Source organism: Aegilops tauschii, chromosome 3, assembly GCF_002575655.3.
Source record: "Aegilops tauschii subsp. strangulata cultivar AL8/78 chromosome 3, Aet v6.0, whole genome shotgun sequence".
NCBI lineage: Eukaryota > Viridiplantae > Streptophyta > Magnoliopsida > Poales > Poaceae > Aegilops > Aegilops tauschii.
The window spans coordinates 3,111,635-3,131,220 of record NC_053037.3 but is presented as its reverse complement, the minus strand read 5'-3'; the positions used below and the strand labels follow the sequence as shown (position 1 = coordinate 3,131,220).

General features: G+C 46.3%; 1 protein-coding gene across 1 annotated transcript; it reads right to left on the bottom strand.

The window, feature by feature from the left end:
• Positions 1–15,497: 15,497 nt before the first annotated feature.
• Positions 15,498–19,586, bottom strand: LOC109786991 (disease resistance protein Pik-2). Its single transcript, XM_020345553.3, has 3 exons — positions 18,375–19,586; positions 16,523–18,253; positions 15,498–16,421 (listed from the first exon to the last, which is right to left on the bottom strand). Exons 1-3 carry the CDS (start codon positions 19,160–19,162, stop codon positions 15,704–15,706), a joined length of 3,237 nt encoding a protein of 1,078 aa, XP_020201142.1. The 5' UTR covers positions 19,163–19,586; the 3' UTR covers positions 15,498–15,703.

Below are 19,586 nucleotides of genomic sequence, written 5' to 3'. Positions count from 1 at the left end.
CTCATACATCACATATATCATTCATCACATCCTTTTGGCCATATCATATCACATAGCATACCCTGCAAAAACAAGTTAGACGTCCTCTAATTGTTGTTGCATGTTTTACGTGGCTGCTATGGGATTCTAGCAAGAACGTTTCTTACCTACGTAAGACCACAACGTGATATGCCAATTTCTATTTACCCTTCATAAGGACCCTTTTCATCGAATCCGTTCCGACTAAAGTGGGAGAGACAGACACCCGCTAGCCACCTTATGCAACTAGTGCATGTCAGTCGGTGGAACCTGTCTCACGTAAGCGTACGTGTAAGGTCGGTCCGGGCCGCTTCATCCCACAATGCCGCCGAAACAAGATAAGACTAGTAGCGGCAAGAAGAATTGGCAACATCTACGCCCACAACTACTTTGTGTTCTACTCGTGCATAGAAACTACGCATAAACCTGGCTCTGATACCACTGTTGGGGAATGTAGCAGAAATTCAAAATTTTCTACGCATCACCAAGATCAATCTATGGAGTACTCTAGCAACGAGGGGAAGGGGAGTGGATCTACATACCCTTGTAGATCGCGATGAGGAAGCGTTGCAAGAACGCGGATGAGGGAGTCGTACTCGTAGCGATTCAGATCGCGGTTGATTCCGATCTAAGCGCCGAACCACGGCGCCTCCGCGTTCAACACACGTGCAGCCCGGTGACGTCTCCCACGCCTTGATCCAGCAAGGAGAGAGGGAGAGGTTGGGGAAGACTCCATCCAGCAGCAGCACGACGGCGTGGTGGTGATGGAGGAGCGTGGCAATCCCGCAGGGCTTCGCCAAGCACCGTGGGAGATGAGGAGGAGGGAGAGGGGTAGGGCTGCGCTGAAAGAGAGGAATTCTCGTGTTTCTTGGGCAGCCCAAACCTCAACTATATATAGGGGGGAGGGGGCTGCGCCCCCCTCTAGGGTTCCCACCCCAAGAGGAGGCGGCCAGCCCTAGATCCCATCAAGGGGGGCGGCCAAGGGGAGGAGAGGGGGGGGCGCCCCACTAGATGGGCCCTAAGGCCCATCTGGACCTAGGGTTTGCCCCCTCCCACTCTCCCATGCGCCTTGGGCCTTGGTGGGGGGGCGCACCAGCCCACTTGGGGCTGGTACCCTCCCACACTTGGCCCACGCAGCCATCTGGGGCTGGTGGCCCCACTTGGTGGACCCCCGGGACCCTCTCGGTGGTCCCGGTACATTACCGATATCGGCCGAAACTTTTCTGGTGACCAAAACAGGACTTCCTATATATAAATCTTTACCTCCGGACCATTCCGGAACTCCTCGTGACGTCCTGGATCTCATCCGGGACTCCGAACAACATTCGGTAACCACGTACATACTTTCCCTATAACCCTAGCGTCATCGAACCTTAAGCGTGTAGACCCTACGGGTTCGGGAACCATGCAGACATGACCGAGACGTTCTCCGGTCAATAACCAACAGCGGGATCTGGATACCCATGTTGGCTCCCACATGTTCCACGATGATCTCATCGGATGAACCACGATGTCGGGGATTCAATCAATCCCGTATGCAATTCCCTTTGTCTATCGATATGTTACTTGCCCGAGATTCGATCATCGGTATCCCTATACCTTGTTCAATCTCGTTACCGGCAAGTCTCTTTACTCGTTCCGTAACTCAGATCATCCCGTGATCAACTCCTTGGTCACACTGTGCACATTATGATGATGTCCTACCGAGTGGGCCCAGAGATACCTCTCCGTTTACACGGAGTGACAAATCCTAGTCTCGATTCGTGCCAACCCAACAGACACTTTCGGAGATACCTGTAGTGTACCTTTATAGCCACCCAGTTACGTTGTGACGTTTGGTACACCCAAAGCATTCCTACGGTATCCGGGAGTTGCACAATCTCATGGTCTAAGGAAGTGATACTTGACATTAGAAAAGCTCTGAGCAAACGAACTACACGATCTTGTGCTAGGCTTAGGATTGGGTCTTGTCCATCACATCATTCTCCTAATGATGTGATCCCGTTATCAACGACATCCAATGTCCATGGTCAGGAAACCGTAACCATCTATTGATCAACGAGCTAGTCAACTAGAGGCTTACTAGGGACATGGTGTTGTCTATGTATCCACACATGTATCTGAGTTTCCTATCAATACAATTATAGCATGGATAATAAACGAGTATCATGAACAAGGAAATATAATAATAACCTATTTATTATTGCCTCTAGGGCATATTTCTAACACGCTCTTCAATCGATGTGATGCACGTGACGAAGAACCTTTGCGTGAACCTGCTAGGCTTCTTGGGCGTGTATGGGAAGACAAAAGATACACCTGAGGCACGGGAGGACCTGCAACGTTTGCACGAAAAAGACGGCATGCCTCCGAAGCAGTATGAAGATCCTGCCAGCTACGCTCTTACGAAAGAAGAGAAAGAAATCTTCTTTGAATGCCTGCTCAGTATGAAGGTCCCGACTGGCTTCTCGTCGAATATAATGGGAATAATAAATATGCCAGAGAAAAAGTTCCAGAACCTAAAGTCTCATGACTGCCACATGATTATGACGCAACTGCTTCCGGTTGCATTGAGGGGGCTTCTACCGGAAAACGTCTGATTAGCCATTGTGAAGCTATGTGCATTCCTCAATGCAATCTCTTAGAAGGTGATCGATCCAGAAATCATACCAAGGCTAAGGAGTGATGTGGCGCAATGACTTGTCAGTTTCGAGCTGGTGTTCCCACCATCCTTCTTCAATATCATGACGCACGTCCTAGTTCATCTAGTCGACGAGATTGTCATTCTGGGGCCCGTATTTCTACACAATATGTTCCCCTTTGAGAGGTTCATGGGAGTCCTAAAGAAATATGTCCGTAACCGCGCTAGGCCAGAAGGAAGCATCTCCATGGTCCATCAAACAGAGGATGTCATTGGGTTTTGTGTTGACTTCATTCCTGGCCTTAAGAAGATAGGTCTCCCTAAATTGCGGTATGAGGGGAGACTGACTGGAAAAAGCATGCTTGGAGGGGACTCAATAATATGCAGGGACGGATATTCTTGGTCTCAAGCACACTACACAGTTCTACAGAACTCTACCTTGGTGACCCCGTATGTCGATGAACACAAGAACAGTCTGCGCTCCAAACACCCGGAGCAGTGTGACGACTGGATTACATGTGAACACATTAGGACTTTCAGCAGTTGGTTGGAAACACGTCTCAGAGGTGACACCACTGTTTGTGATGAGTTGTACTCGTTGTCCAGGGGACCATCTTCGACTGTATTGACTTACAAAGGATACAAGATAAATGGGAATACATTTTACACGATTGCCCAAGATCAAAAGAGCACCAACCAAAACAGCGGTGTCCGCTTTGATGCAGCAACCGAGAGGGGAAAGGACACATATTATGGTTACATAATGGACATATGGGAACATGATTTTAAGGTCCCTTTGTTTAAGTGCAAATGGGTCAATCTGTCAGGAGGCGGGGTACAGGTAGACCCACAGTACGGAATGACAACAGTGGATCTGAACAATCTTGGGTACACTGACGAACCGTTCGTCCTAGCCAATGATGTGGCACAGGTTATCTATGTGAAGGACATGTCTACCAGACCGAGAAAAAGAAAAGATAAGGAAGCGAATACATCATACGATGAGCCAAAGCGCCACATAGTTCTTTCAGGAAAAAGGGACATTGTGGGAGTGGAGGGCAAGACAGACATGTCTAAAGATTATGAAAAGTTTCATGAAATTCCTCCCTTCAAAGTCAAGGCTGACCCAAGCATCCTGATAAACGATGAAGATTATCCATGGTTACGGCGCAATAAGCAAATGACACAAGCGAAGAAAAAGTGAAGACTTTCTCCCGCAACTATTATGACGATACCATGCAAACTTTGTAACAGACGAGTATGATACCATTGTCCGTTTTGTACACGAAGTGCATCTAGTTTTTGCCGTAACCCTCTCAACTTTCTTGCACATGCTATGTGGATGAAATGATGATACCATGCCAACTTTCAACCTTTTCAGAGTTTATTTGAAATGCTTTTCAATTTTAGGGTCTTATAGCTCAAAATAATTAGTAAATGCATGAAAAATAACAGGCGAAAAATTAAAAATTATGCCACCTACTGGGCCACCACGCCTGAATACGATTAGAAACCCATCCATGGGCCAGGATTTAGGCCCGCAGAAGGCCCAGTAGGCCCACAGGCATGTACAGAGAGGTTAGGCCCGTAAGCCTGCTTTAGAGAGGAGCTCGACAGCTCAGGCGCACCGCACCTTATAAACAGGTGCGGCTCTCTCTCAGCTAGCGAGGTGGGACTAAACTCCCACCACCATGCCGCTATGCAAGGCCATTGGTCCCGGTTGGTGGCACGAACCGGGACCAATTCCACCCTTTGGTCCCGGTTGGTGCCACGAACCGGTACTAATGAGGCTGTGGCCCCACGGGCACCTTTAGTACCGGTTCGTGGCACGAACCGGTACTAGAGTTTCTTACTAAGCAGTTTTTTAGTCCCACCTCGCTAGCTGAGAGGCACTAGGAGCGGTTTATAAGCCCTGAGTGCAGAGACGATGAAGAAGAGGCGCAATGCTCACCTTCACGTTGCTTAGCTTCAAGGCTTGAGGAATAAGGTAGACTGCACAGAGCTATGTGCAGTGCAGTCTACACTATTCCGAAAGGCTTGAAGCTAATCAACGAGCATTGCGCCTCTTTTTTATTTTTAATAACTTATTACAACTCCGGACTTCTTGTGTTACGACAAAATAAAATAAACTTTAATAAAATTTATGAAACTAAAATTAACAAAGTATTTTCTGTTCAAAACATTATAAGAAACCTCTAGTATTATTGAAACTAAAATCATATAAAATTGATGCAACTAAAATTATCGAAGTATTTTCTGTTCAAAATCATTAAAAGCAAAAAGAATTTTCATAAAGAACTTTTTTTATAGAAACTTTAATAGCAAAAAGAATTATCATAAAGTAAAATAAATAAGTAATTAGAAACAAAATAAAATAAAATAAATAAGCTTTTTGTTGTAAGTAGAAACAAAACAAAATAAATAAAGCAAAAAAGAAAACAAAAAAACTAAATACAACAAAAAGAATTTTCATAAAGAACTTTTTTTGATAGAAACTTTAATAGCAAAAAGAATTATCATAAAGTAAAATAAATAAGTAATTAGAAACAAAATAAAATAAAATAAATAAGTTTTTTGTTGTAAGTAGAAACGAAACAAAATAAATAAAGCAAAAAGAAAACAAAAAAACTAAATATAGCAAAAACAATTGTTGGGGCGCTGCCCGTTGGGCCCTCCAACCCTCGGGTTTGCAAATACAGGCCTAGAAGGGCTAGAGGGCTCAACGGGCAGCGCGCAAAAGTTAGGCCCAGAAGCCTGCTATAGAGAGGAGTTCAAGACAGCAGCCGCGCCGGGGCTTTTAAACTGGTGCGGGCGCCCCTCGGCTAGCGAGGTGGGACTAAAGTTTTGGCCGCGACACGGGCAGCACAGGGCCTTTGGTCCCGGTTGGTGCCACCAACCGGGACTAAAAGGGTGCATTGGTACCGGTTCGTTCCAAAGGCCGCCGCTTCCAGCCCTTTGGGCTGCTGAAAAGAGGCCTTTGGTCCCGGTTGGTGGCACCAACCGGGACTAAAGGGGGGCATTGGTCCCAGTTGGTGCCACGAACCGGGACCAATGCTCTCAGTATATAAGAAAGCACTTAGCGTTTTTCAGATTCATCTCTGCATCAGTTCCCCCGCCCCGACGACGCCGCCAGGCTGCCCGAGCTCGCCCCGTCGACGCCGTCGCCGCCCTCTGCTGCCTCGTCGACGCGCAGCCGCCCCTTCCCCGAGCACGCCGCCGGCGGCCCGCCCCGACCACGCCGCGCGCCCCTGCCCCGACCACGTCGTCGTAGCCCCAGTTGCCCCGACCACGCCGCCGTCGCCTCTGCCTCGCCCTGCCCCGACCACGCCGCCGTCGCCTCTGCCCCTGCCCCGACGCGCCGCCGTCGCCTTGGTCAGGGCCGGCATTGCCCCCTTCCTCCCTGTCTTTTTTTGCATTTTTATAAAAATGTATATATGTATGTATATATGTTCTCTGTGTATATATATGTTCTCTGTGTATATATATGTTCATGTATATATGCAAAAGATAGATTTTTAGAAAAGTTAGGATTTTTTCTGTTCATAGATTTTTTTGGTGATATTAATTATTGTAGAATATGCAAATGTTTGTATATTCATATGAACAATGCATTAGGCAAAACCTTTACTTTTTTCGAAATTTTCTATTTGAACATTTTTTATGAATGAGAGGAAAAAGGAAAATAAGAAGAGGAAGAAAGGAGAAGAAGAGGAGAGGAAGAAGAGGAGAAATAAATAAGAAGAGGAAAAAAGAAGAAAAAGAAGAGGAGAAGAAGAAAGGAATAGAAGAGAAGAAGAAAAAATAGAAAAAAAATTCTATTTTTTCTTCTTCTCTCCTCTATTCCTTTCTTCTTCTCCTCTTTTTTCTTCTTCTTTTTTTTCTTCGATCTTCTCCTCTATTCCTTTCTTCTTCTCCTCTTTTTGTTTCTTCTTCGTTTTCTTATGTTTTATCGGGTCTGTCGTCGTCGATATACCCCTCTCCCGATAACTTCAACACGAGGGGGGGTCGATATACCCCCTCCCCGATAATATTATTTTCCCATGTACGTTCATTGTCGTTGTCGATATAACCCCCTCCCGATAACTTCAACACGTGGGGGGGGTCGATATACCCCCTCCCCGATAACATTATTTTCCCATGTATGTATGTCGTCGTTGTCGATATATATAACTCCCTCCCAGATAACTTCGACATGATGGACGGTCGATATTTATACCCCCTCTCGACCGTGATAACTTATACCACGGGAGCACCCCCCAGCCCTCTCGCTCGACCAAAACTCTCGAGGACACCCAAACCCTAGAAAAAAACGATGTCGGTCTCCTACCCCCTCCCGCCGCGCCCCTACCCTTGAAGCATTGCCGAGGCCACCCCAAACCCGGAATAAGCAAGGTCTACATTTGCACTAATATATATACCTGCTGTCATGTTTGTGTAATAATTGCCATGTTGTAATATTTGCAGAAACAATGGAGCACGGACGAGACGAGCAAGCAGAAGAGGTGTTGGGGGACATAATCTTAGCCGGAGGTGATATCTTGTCGTATCTTAACGACAATGATGGTCTGGAAGAACAGGGTGAAGAAGCAGGCTACGGTGATCAAAGAGTGGAGGAGGAAAGACATGATTATGATGGCTCCGGTGACCCAATGCTAGTGCAAGAAGGAGCCCGTGGTGACGGCTCCGGTGACCGAACAGAGTCCGGCCAGGTAAATATATTAGTTAAGCCTATGCTGACTAGCTAATTGATGCATTCATTGTTTTGGTATGAACACATATTAATTAACACTCATCTTTCTTCTTTTTTCTAGCCCTCCGGATCGAGCACAACTTCGGTAAAGAGACGAGGCCCGAAGAGATAGTTGCGCTCGGATGAAAGGTTTGAGATCACAGCAATCGCGCGTGACGGCCAACCGATTGAACCCATCCGGACAAAGGATGCATTTGCTGCTCAGTCCGGGGTTCTAGTTAGGGACAAGATCCCGATCAGCATCCACCAATGGTATAAGCCTAAGAAGGAAGACCCTGAGGTGTCTTATGTCAATCATATGCAGAAAGATGATCTTTGGACTGAGCTGAAGGCAAATTTCACCCAACCGCCAGAGGAGGATCCGGAGAAGCCAGTTAAAGAGCAATTAATCAAGTCTCATGCTCTTAAGAAGATGGCAGACCTATTCAGGAGGTGGAAGAATGAGCTGAAAACGTTTGTCGACAAAGAAGAGACACCAGAATTCATCGGCCGATATGAGAATATCAGAGATCATTGGCCCGCATTTGTGGCCCACAAGACATCAGAAAAGAGTAAGAAGATGTCAGCGACAAACAAGAAGAATGCTGCAAAGAAGAAGCTTCACCATCGCACGGGGTCAGGTGGCTACCTCAAAGCCCGGCCTAAGTGGGCCAAGGCTGAGAATGATCTGCTTGAAAAAGGGATCGAACCACAGACAATGAACTGGACAGACCATTGCCGGACTTGGTTCTTCGGGGCTGGCGGAACCTTGGACCCTGTATCAGGGAGGTGCGTTTGGACGAACGAGCTTTTGAGAATACCAGTCAAGAAGATTCAGCAATATATCGATGCAGCGCAGGAAGGGATATTCGTTCCAGACAGAGAGAAAGACGAGCTCACAATGGCCCTCGGGAATCCTGAGCACCCTGGACGGACACGAGGCACGCCAGGCTCCGTTCCGTGGAAGGCTGGTTTTCCGGACGCGGGCGGTTACAAAAGCCAGGAGAGGAGGAAAAAAGTGGAGCAGATCCAAATTCAGAAGCTGCACGAAAGGGTTCAAGCGCTAGAGGAACGAGACGGCAATCGACATGCCGAAACTACCCCCGAAGCTACACCGCCATCTCAGCGGAGAAGCAGTGTGGCTTCCACCGAGCTGCTTCAGCCGGAGCATGTCTTGACGGCTCCTGCTAGCTACCCCGTGGATGCTATCACGTAGTCTCAACATTGCCACCTTATGGCGCAATGGCAGAACTTCAAAGTCAAGGCGGCTGTTGGCTCTGTTTTACCTCCTGAACCCGGCGCAACCTACCACTGCCGGCCGATTCCAGAAGGATATGCTAGGGTGATGGTGGATGAAATAACGGAGGGATTTGAGGACCTCCAGCTTGACCACCCTACCGGTGAAGGGGAGACTCGGCTGGGTTCTACTCTGAAAACTCCATGCTTATGGCGGAAGGAGCTCATCAACCTTCCGAACTGGACGGCTCCGGCGAGTAAGGGCACTCCGCCTCCTCCTCCGCCTCCTCCTCTGGCGAGTGATCAGGGCACTCAGCCTCCTTCTCCGGCGCGTGCCGGCATTCCGCCTCCTCCTCTGCCTCCTCCTCCGGCGAGTGATCAGGGCACTCAGCCTCCTTCTCCGGCGCGTGGCGGCACTCCGCCTCCTTCTCCGCCTGCGCCGGCGCGCCAGAGCAGCCAGCCTCCTCCTTCTCCGCCTCGTCAGCAAGGGCGGAAGAGACCCGCCGCCGCTCCGGCTGCTCCAGCGCGTCGTAGTCCTTCTCCTCCGCCTCGTAAGCAAGGAAAGAAGACAGCCGCAGCCGCTCCGTCTGCTCTGCCGGCGTCTAGCAGTACAGCTGCCAGAGGCGGGAGGCAATACAGATTCGGTCCTTCTCTGAAGACTCCAGAGAAGTTACCATACGAGAGGACTGAGGAGGAAACCAGGAAGATCGTGCGAGCCGAAGTGACAAACTTCTTTGAAGGGGTGAAAGCAAAGAAACATCCACCTCCGGAGGAGAAGGTAGATCCAGTGAAAGCAAAGCGCACTCTGGCTACCCTGACAAAACCACCAAAGTCTCCGCCGAGAGGCAACTATGAGCGCATTCTTGCAAAGACATATGCCGAAGCGGAGCGGTCGGGAAGTACTGTCAGTGATAAAAGGTTAAAAGAACGACGAGCTGGGAAAAAATTGCCCAGCTCGGCGAACAAGCGAACCAATCGTGCCCCCCGCTCAAGGTGTCAAAAGAAATCGTCGCTAATGATCCGAGGATGGTGGCCGGTTATAGCAATCTTGGAGATTACCTGCCCGATGATGTACATTATGAAATCATGGAGGTGGACGAACACAAATACCATTACGGGAAGCCTCTCATCAAAGATGAAAGATCTCTAACAACGATGATGCGAAGATTACATGATTGGTACATGAAAACCTGCAGAGAGTCTGATGGGATGAATACTTTGACGCTGAAAGTTAAACCGGAGCATGACCTCGTTGGAATTGAACTGCTGAATGTTCCATTTGAGGAGTTCTTCCAGTTTTACAATCAAAAGGCCCTCGATAAAACAACGATCACTTGCTACTGTCTGTAAGTAGTACTACTTCTGTCATTAAGTCTCTCTATATAGGTCAGCTCTTTCATTGCATGTATTTATAATTATCCTCACTATATTATGCAGATTGAAGATCGCCGAATTGAAGAAAAGACAAATCGGTGATATTGGGTTCATTAACACAAATCTCATAGATGCATTTACGGTTGAAAAACATCCCAAAGAAGCCGAGGCCAACTTGCTACGATCGTTGGTATTAAATCAAAACAAAGATATATTACTCATTCCTTACAACTTCAAGTGAGTGTTCCTGTCTTGTGCATATTCGGTTTCCCTTATTAGTCCAGGTTATGGTAATGTAATTGATGACTTATGCATGCATGCGCAGCTTCCACTATATTCTCCTAGAGATTAAGCTTGAGCAGGGAGTAGTAACCGTCTTAGACTCGAGACGAAAAAATCCCCAGGACTATGCGAACATGACTCAAATGCTCGAGAAGTAAGTTAAATCGATCATTAGCCACCATATCAGCAACTTTGTTCATTTCCTGATATCAAGTAATTGTTTTCTTTGTCTGGCAGGGTTTGGAGAAAATTCACCACAAAAGCTCCGGGACTGCCGAAGAAGTTGCAATTTAAACACCCGAAAGTAAGTACTCTAGTAGCATGTTCCGCGCATCTCCTAGTGATTCAAGCGCTAGTTTCATGCTTGATTATCAGTTTGATTGACCTCTATTTCTTGTAAAGTGGTTGTGGCAGGAACCCGGAAATAATTACTGTGGATACTACGTTTGCGAGTCCATCCGCCACACGACCTGTGAGCGGGGCTACTCTGACGAACAATATGAAGTGCGTAAGCAATAATATTCACAATTTTATTTTATTACCATCATTTGTGTCGAGTTTCATTTATTCATATATATATATATATATATATATATATATATATATATATATGTATTGACCCCCTTCTTCAAATTAGATCTTTCAGATGCGTGATGAACTCCTAGCACCAGATCGTATGCGAGGAATTCAAGAGGAATTGGCGGCATTCTTCCTTGACCACGTGATCGCTGAAAACGGAGAATACTATGTGGACCTTGTGTTCTTACAATTTAATTAGGAGATTATATTGTAAGAGATAATTATTGTACATACGTAGCCGGTAGTGCCAGATAGATATACGAGAACTTGTTGTTCGACCAATCTCTCTGAGAAGGAGAGGTGTTCGATATCACTTCTCTCTGTATCCATATGTTCATGACGATCTTCTGTTTCCTTCATTTGCTTACTAGCTAGCGTGTCTAGTCCTCTCCATACGTATATAGTACGTAGCGTCGACCAAGCACGGAGATAAGAGAGGACACTTCTCTCTATTAATTAGCTAGCTAACACAATATATGAAACACCTAAATTAACCCCCCAACCCCCCCCCCTTTCAAAAAAAACAAAAACCCCAGCCCCTGAAATGCTGACGCGTGGATGCCTATTGGTCCCGGTTGGTGACACCAACCAGGACAAAAGGCCCTGCCTATTGGTCCCGGTTGGTGGCACCAACCGGGACCAAAGGCCCCCCTGCCTGGGCTGGCAGCAGCGGCCACGTGGAGGATCTTCTGTCCCGGTTCGTGTAAGAACCGGGACTAAAGGGTTAGGGCTTTAGTAACGACCCTTTAGTCCCGGTTCGAAAACCGGGACAAAAGGCCCTTACAAACTGGGGTAAAAGCCCCTTTTCCTACTAGTGCCATAACTTCCAACAGACAAATTAGAGGCCCATAACTGCAGCTCTTTATAGGCTTCTTTAGGTTAAGCCCATACATACTTTAGTCCAGTACTAGTACGAATGCTCGTGCGTTGCAACGGGCGATAAATTTATAGAACATGCTTCGTGTGTCATTTCTCGACATTTCTTATACTCAATTTTTTACGAACGTCAGAAATAATGTAACCCTAAGTACCACTTTTCAGTCCATGAAGTGCGAATGTGCAGAAATCCTACTAACATCGTTCATCAGGATGTATTGCAGCTCTGCACTTTCATCCGATGATAAAATAGTGATGCATGGAATAGTCTTTCGTCACTCTTTTTTTGTTGTCTAGTATAACACACGTTTTTTAACAGATATTTTTTTGTAATTTTTTAGAACATTATTTGAAAATTTTAAATCATTTTTTTGATGATTATAACATTTTTTATTTTGAAACTTATGTTCATTTGTAATTTATTTGCACTATTCAGGCTTGGCCCAGATATAAGGACTTGGCTTACACAGCACGTACGCTCTCAGAAAAAGAAAACACTTGGACACCTGGAGTTAGTCACGCACTACAGCCTACAATTTTTGACTGGTTAGTCCCTGTTTCCGCTCAGCTCTCAATAATATAAAAGAAAGCTACTCCATCCAATCCATATCACTTTACGCTCAAACCGATATATCTAGCACTGGATCGGAGGGAGTACTGGATTTTTGGATTTTTTATCAAAATACGGGCAAAGAACCAACAAGATACAGGCTGAGTCTGATAAACTATTTATGTCACATTAACATAAAAAAATAACAAGAAAAAGTCAGTATTGTGATACCGCAGCGAAAAAAGAAGTGTGCTATACGATACATACTACAGAATTAGGAGCATCTTGTTCATCGTTACTACTTGCTTGCATCAGTTCTCATTGCTACTTGCTGCAGCTAGATTCACAAAGGAGCATTACTCTCTCAACACTGCTGAGTTTGTCACCAATGAAATACTACTGCTGAGTTCTCATGGTGTAGGCCTCAGGATTTAGATGGAAACAAAATGAGAATTGGGAACTAAATTATCAAACAACAACTTAGGTAATTTCCTCAAATACCTGACTCATTCACTGCTTAGGGGTGAGATGATCCATAACGCATGTCAAATACTATGTGCTCATGATACAGTGAACTACCAAAAACTTCATGAAGCACATGAGAAATAAATTAATAATACAGACTACTTCTAAATTAGGACGTCAGTGACATGTAAAAGTTGTGCCTCCAGAAACTGCATGTATGAAAGATCTGCACTAATTCATCCACTCTTGCAAGCACTCATGAGTAATCACCTAGCATACCAATAAGCATGTACATGATCACCGACTATATATACATATATGAGTTTGGAACTGTTGGTTACTTGGTAACTTAGTGTGTGTTAACCCAATACAAAATTGAGATGATATGCTGCAATACTGGGTTCTCGTTACCTATCTACATCACTGTCAGGGATTGCATGTTGTGTCCACCAATGTACAATATACTATTAGGCCTGTAGATCAACCATGAATGCATGCGCGGAAAATGCATCTACAAAGGGTACGTGCACGTCAGGAGGTCATATCTAAACTCATTTTCCCCTTAGGAAAAAACGTAACTTATATATTAAATCCAAAGGGATAAATTGTAGGAAGCAACTCTTGCAGAATTCTCGATTGCCTAGAAAAAAAACATACAACAGTTGCTAATGTTACTGTCAGTCATATACATGAATGTATCTCTAGTGCATACCACTATAATTCAGGACCTTTACACTTTGTCCTGGAGGATATGGTCCTTGGCATGGATCTCTCCAGGAAGAAACATTGCTATCTCATCAAGGTTAATTAGTGTCAATAAATACGTCCAAAGAGAGATTAGTACGGGCCAAGTATATAGTAAAATAATAATACATCAGATCAAATTGAGATGCAGTCAAGCAGCCAAAGCGAGTTGGGAAGGAAGAGAGGTTGCAGACATATTTGAAGCAATGAACTGTAGGTCGCCAGAGAACCAAAAGCTGTCGGACGCTGGCTTGTTTTTCGTCGAAGTCTGATGAGGCGACATTGGGCAGTCTTCCGGTGAAGTAGGCGGAGGCGACATTGAACAGATACTGTCGGACTGCGTCTTGTTTTCTGGTGAAGTCGGTGAGCCGATATTGGGTGAATTTCCGGCGAAGTCAACGGGCGCGAGATATTGCAGGTGACATTGAATAGATTCTGTCGGACGCCATCTTGTTTTCTGGCAAAGTCGGTGGAGGCAACATTTGGGCAAACTTCCGGCGAAGTCGACGGGGGCGAGATGCTTGCAGACTTGCAAATTTGTGATGCAATTTAGCTCGATTTCTAGTCTAGTTTTCGTTTTTATTACTTGAATTCTTTGTGGAATCCTGATCGGGGCATCGATGGCTCTGTATTGAAGTAGTTCTCCTAAGCGGATCAGATTCAAAACGGACACGGCGCTGGAGGATGGCAGCAGCGGTGGTGCCGTACGCACGGCGTACACCGTGCGTTCTCTCCTCGGACGAGCGATGAAGCGTCCTTAGCGCAATATATGGGCTGGCAACTAAAATAGACATATGGGCCGGCCATCACAGTTTCCTTTCACGTACATCCTCGTTGCTTAGTTTTTTGTTTCCTCTGCATGTGGGCCGGGACGAAACGGGACGAAACAAAGCGGAACCAAACCAAAAATACCTATTTCCTTTAATAGTAGGTATAGATATAGATATATACACCAGATGTCGTCCAACGGCTCCAATCTTCAGCTACCACAACTAATCCGCTCAACAAGAGAACTAAAATCGTCGCAATCTGTCAACAACAACAAAAAAAGTCGTCGCAATGCACCGTACCAACCAGGAAGTGAAAGAAAAATGCACTCAACAAAGACATGCATGTTCATAGGAGATAGCACTACTTGCACACTTTTAAATCCCAAGTGCCCCATTCTATATGCCCACGAGGCTGTTGTCTTCCTTGCCAGCCCGATACCTGAGTTTCTTTACACGGGTCACCATCAACTAGCTAGCTACTTTTCCAGTACTATATACTTTACTCCCTCCGTTCACAACCTAAGGAGCTTTTCAAGGGTGGAGTGATTGTGCAGGTCGTATTTGAGATGCACCATATAGTGACTTTGGGTTTGGGTGCTCTCGTTTCTGGATCAGATGATGTTCCTTAGGTTGTTTTTTCTAGTTTTCTAGACCTCATAACCCTACCTCCCAGCTCCAGCGTTTTTTTGTGTTTTTTCTCTGTTCGGCTTTCGGCCCAGTTTCCCTTATAAACGGGCCACCTCTTCCGCGGTCGAATTCTGTTCGGCCGTTCTTTGGCAATAAATAACCCGCTAATGGTTGTTTCGTCAAAGAAAAAAGAAACCTCGCGACCGATCACTATGGTTTATTGATGCCTAAGGCGATCCTGACAACATGCCAAATAGTTTTAGCAAGAAAACAGTCAGAGAAGAGATGTTGTATAGTGCTCATTACGATTACAAAAACTGCATTTGAGGCTTCCTATCCAAGTCTGTACGGATGCATACGAGGGAGATATATATATCAGATGAACCATAATAAATCTTTCAGGAAATCTATCTACAAAACAGATGTATATGAGCGAGGGGCGAATTCTGTACAGATTCAGATATATCTGCATTCTTTGTTTTTTTTAGGGGGGTGGGTGGGTTGTTGAGCAAATAGCAGTACAACATATGCACGATGGTTTATACGTAGCATACAGGAGGCCTTAATATGCCACAGACGCAAACAATGTCGGGGCTTACAGTATTATTAGGACTATTAATCATTACTGCAGTCTGACGGACACACATTGTAAGGAATCAAACGGCCTTATTAGGCAATAATTTGTCCTAAAGATGAAATCCAAATCAAACAAGCGAAAGAAAGGATCAAATCAGCTCACGGAACAGTGTACGCCGGATGCATGATACGGCCGGCGACCAAGGATATGAATGCCGGGGGGAGCAAGCGCCGTATCATTTGTCCACAAGCCGGGCCATCTGCCGCTGAATCTTCTCAAGCAGCTCATCCTTGTGTGCGCCACGAAGCGTGTCCTTAACCTCTAGCCTGTTCATGAACAGGAACATCGGCGCACCATCAACTTTGTATGCCTCGGCAATATACTTCATATCATCAATATCAACCTCGAGAAAAATGGCATCTGGAAACTGGTTGGCGAGATGAGCAAAAAAGGGAGCTATGGTGTCGGATGCCCTGCACCAGCTCGCGGTGAACTCAATCACGAGCAGCTTGTTGTCCTCCTGCTCGATCATCATGGTCCAGTGATCCAGGCTGCGGATCTTAATCACCGCCGATGGCTGCTTCTTCACATTAGAGAGCGGCCCTAGACGCCTCACCAAACGGCCTCGACGTTTTCTGTTGAATTCCAGTAGGGGATTGTTGGGGTTCTGAGACACTTGGTCTCTGATGTGGGTCTCCGCGGCAGAAACCGTTGTTGAAGTAGGCTCACAGTAGATGGTGGCACGGACCTGCACGAGACAAGAGAAATGCTGGATACCAAGCACAAAGTGATCTGTATCCTCCGATGACTGGAAGTCAATGAGAAGCCTTCGGAGGTGCGGCATGGAGCCTTCTTCAAACTGCAGCCCCGTCCAAGCGCCATGCTCGCAGACGTACCAGAACACCTTGAGGCGCTGAAAGCCATCCTTGCTGCTCACGGACAACCTTGCTGGGCTGCAATATGCATGGATACGTACAGTCAGTCACTAAGCTAATTAACTAAGCATTTGCCTAGAAAAATGCAATGCATGCGATAAAGAAAACACTTTACTCACCTTTGTGGTTCACCGGTGAGGCCATATACATGTTGTGGCCGCAGTGAATGCAATTTTAGGAGGACTAACTTTGGCAGCCCCCCGAGGGCGCGGACACCTTCTGCATCTACTATTGAAACTCCAATATGCAAGTGAGTGAGGTCAACAAGCAAAGAGATCTTCTGTGGGACTTTTAGGGGGCACAATAGCCAGTCCAATCTTAGCTCAAATTTCCGCAGGTAACGTGGCCTTACATGGCTCCAGCAGTCAACAAGTAAGTCGAGCAGACGATGAGGGTATTCATCAAGAAAAAGGAACTGCAAGTTTGATTTCCCCACCTCCTCCACCAAATGCTTGATGCCCTGCCGTTCCGCTTCTTCTGCAGTATTATTATACGTAATCCTAAATCTCACCCCAAGCATCCGCAGCCGCATCAACTTTCTAACAAGCCCTGCCACATTGTCAGCAAGTGAGCCATCACCACCCAGACAGACCGTTGATAGTTCCTCCAATTTTTCCATTTCCCCCATTCCTCCTCCCTGTCCCCGTATTGTGAGACCATTTGCAAGCAAACACGCCAACTTGGTCGTGCCCTTAAATTCTGGTAATTCATTTACCTCAGTCTGCCTTAAATCTAAGGTAGACAGGTGGTCAAGTTCCATAATTTGTTGAGGCAGCTCTGTGACATCGGCCCCGCCAAGTGCCAAGTACCTCAGCAGAGACAAACTTCCAATGCTTCCCAGTTGTTTGTTTTGCAAGCTGACATCACTGAGATCTAGCACCCGTACAAGTTTGAAGTGATCTAAAAGATCAGGGATCCTTCCAACATCCCCACAGAATGCAAAGGATCTCACCTGAGATAGGTGCAAAGAAATTGCTTTGTCTTGGTCACAAACTGAGCTTTCTTCACTGCTTGAGTCCTCCTCCCGACTCTTTTGTTTCGAAGAACAATAATATTTACTGCTAAGCAAGGCGTCACCTTCGTCTTGTTCGCCGCAGTCAAGGCAGATTCGCCGGACCCTTTCATAAGGAAATAGTCCACACTTCAACTTTCCACCTTTAGTAGTGAAGTTTTCTTCGGCTGACAAGGATTCCATGAAATCAAGAACAACACCATGAACAGTACAACCCGTCGGCTCATCATTATCATCATCAAATGCCGGTTGAATCAGTCTCCTATTGATAAGCTCATTGAAGTAGCTTTCCCCTGTTTCCCACAAGCTTTCTCCATCTCTTTTAGCAATTAATCCTTCAGCTTCCCATCTTCTTATCAAACTATCTTTCTTGATGGTACGATTTCCAGGAAAAGCACTCAAGTACAGAAAACAAGACTTCAAAGGAAGTGGTAGATCATCATAGCTGATCTCCAGTACCTTTCTCATCCATTGTGGTGTGGAATGACATTGGTCAGGTGGCAAGCATGCAGATTTCCTAGATAATAATGCAGCTGTAATAGTTATGGCCAATGGCACGCCGCCACCACAAATTTCCAACATGTCATCAGAAACTTCAAGCAGCCTATGTTGTTCTGAAATAGGTACTTTACTATGAAATAATGTTTTGGAATCTTTCTCGCTAAGGCGCTCCATCGGATGAACAAAATCACTGGGATGTATGCAACATGATTCTGCTACATCCTTGGTACAAGTTGTAATCAATATCCTATCAGAAGACTTGTCTTTATTAGGCAAAGCACAACTGATCTTCTTCCAAGTCGATATGCTCCGCATGTCCACGAGCACAACAAAATAACTAGCAAAAAGAACAAAATGATAAAGTGAACATCAGTACGTATTGGATATGGCTTGATATCACAATGAGAGAAATATTAAGTTAGTACGTAATAGTAAGATAAGAAGATATGGTTCAGTACCTCTTTGTTTTTAAGAATGCCCAGAGTTTATTGATGACCTTCTTCTCGTCCCATGCTTCCATGTCCTCAGAGTTGTAGCCGTTCCATAAATACTCTTCGCAGTGCCAGTCCGGCATTACTTGCTTGAGTATACTGATCAGGGTCGTCTTCACAGACGGGTTCCGGCCGAGATGCACGAAAGCCCCGCAGCTGAACTGCCCTTGGAGCTGTCGGTATATTCCCGTGGCAAGAGTTGACTTGCCAATTCCTCCGGTTCCCACGATGCACACCACCTTACGCCGCTCTTCTTGGTCCATCAGGTGGTTAACAAGAACATTCCTTGGTTCATCGCTGCCCACAAGGCGGCAAGGCGCCTCCCCATGGAGCAGTTTAGGATCCATGGCAACTGATTCTCTGGTTTCAGCATCATCTTGTAGTGCACAAGTAGTACTAGTACTAGGCGTTGTGCTGCTGAGAAGGCCATACCTTGTGCAGCGGTCCCGTGCACCTTGGATCTGGGCCTTGAATTCTTCGATTTGTTCCTCCACATCGTCCAGCTTGGCCTTGGAGGGATCGCCGTCGATCCAGTCCTCCATGTCGTACACCATCTCCCGGACTTGCAGCATCCACTCGTTGATGAGGGAGTTCCTCGTCCTCTGCCTAGCAAAGCTGTGCAAGACATCGCTTAGGCTCATTAGGCTCTCTCGCACACCTTCAGCGAGGTCGGGATACTGGTTCTCCAGTACTCCCAGCTTATCGAGGAGGGAGTTCATCGCTCCCGTGGAAGAGCTCACCATGGGATCCCCCATGATCCCCCCCCCCCCCCCCCCCCCCCCAAAGTCAATACAACGATGCACAAACTGGCAACATCATGAGAGGCGAATGGAACTACGGGTACCCATGGAAGAGCTCACCATGGGCAGCAGGGGATCCCCCATGATCTCTCTAGTCTCTCTCTCTCTCTCTCTCTCTCTCTCTCTCTCTCTCTCTCTCTCTCTCTCGGCGAATGAAACTAGGCTGGAACTATGGGAGCCATGCTGTGCGGCTGCGCCGGCCGGATGTGACAAAAGGAAACGATGCCTCGCACTCACGCATAATCTTTTAGGCTTAATTTCTGGCTTCTCACATACGACCCCTCGCCTAGTCTCCCAAATTCGTTGGGACGGCTTGTGGGAGAAGCTGGGCAAGGGAGACCAAGGATCTGTTTGTTGCGCTTCTGCTTTAGTTTTTGGT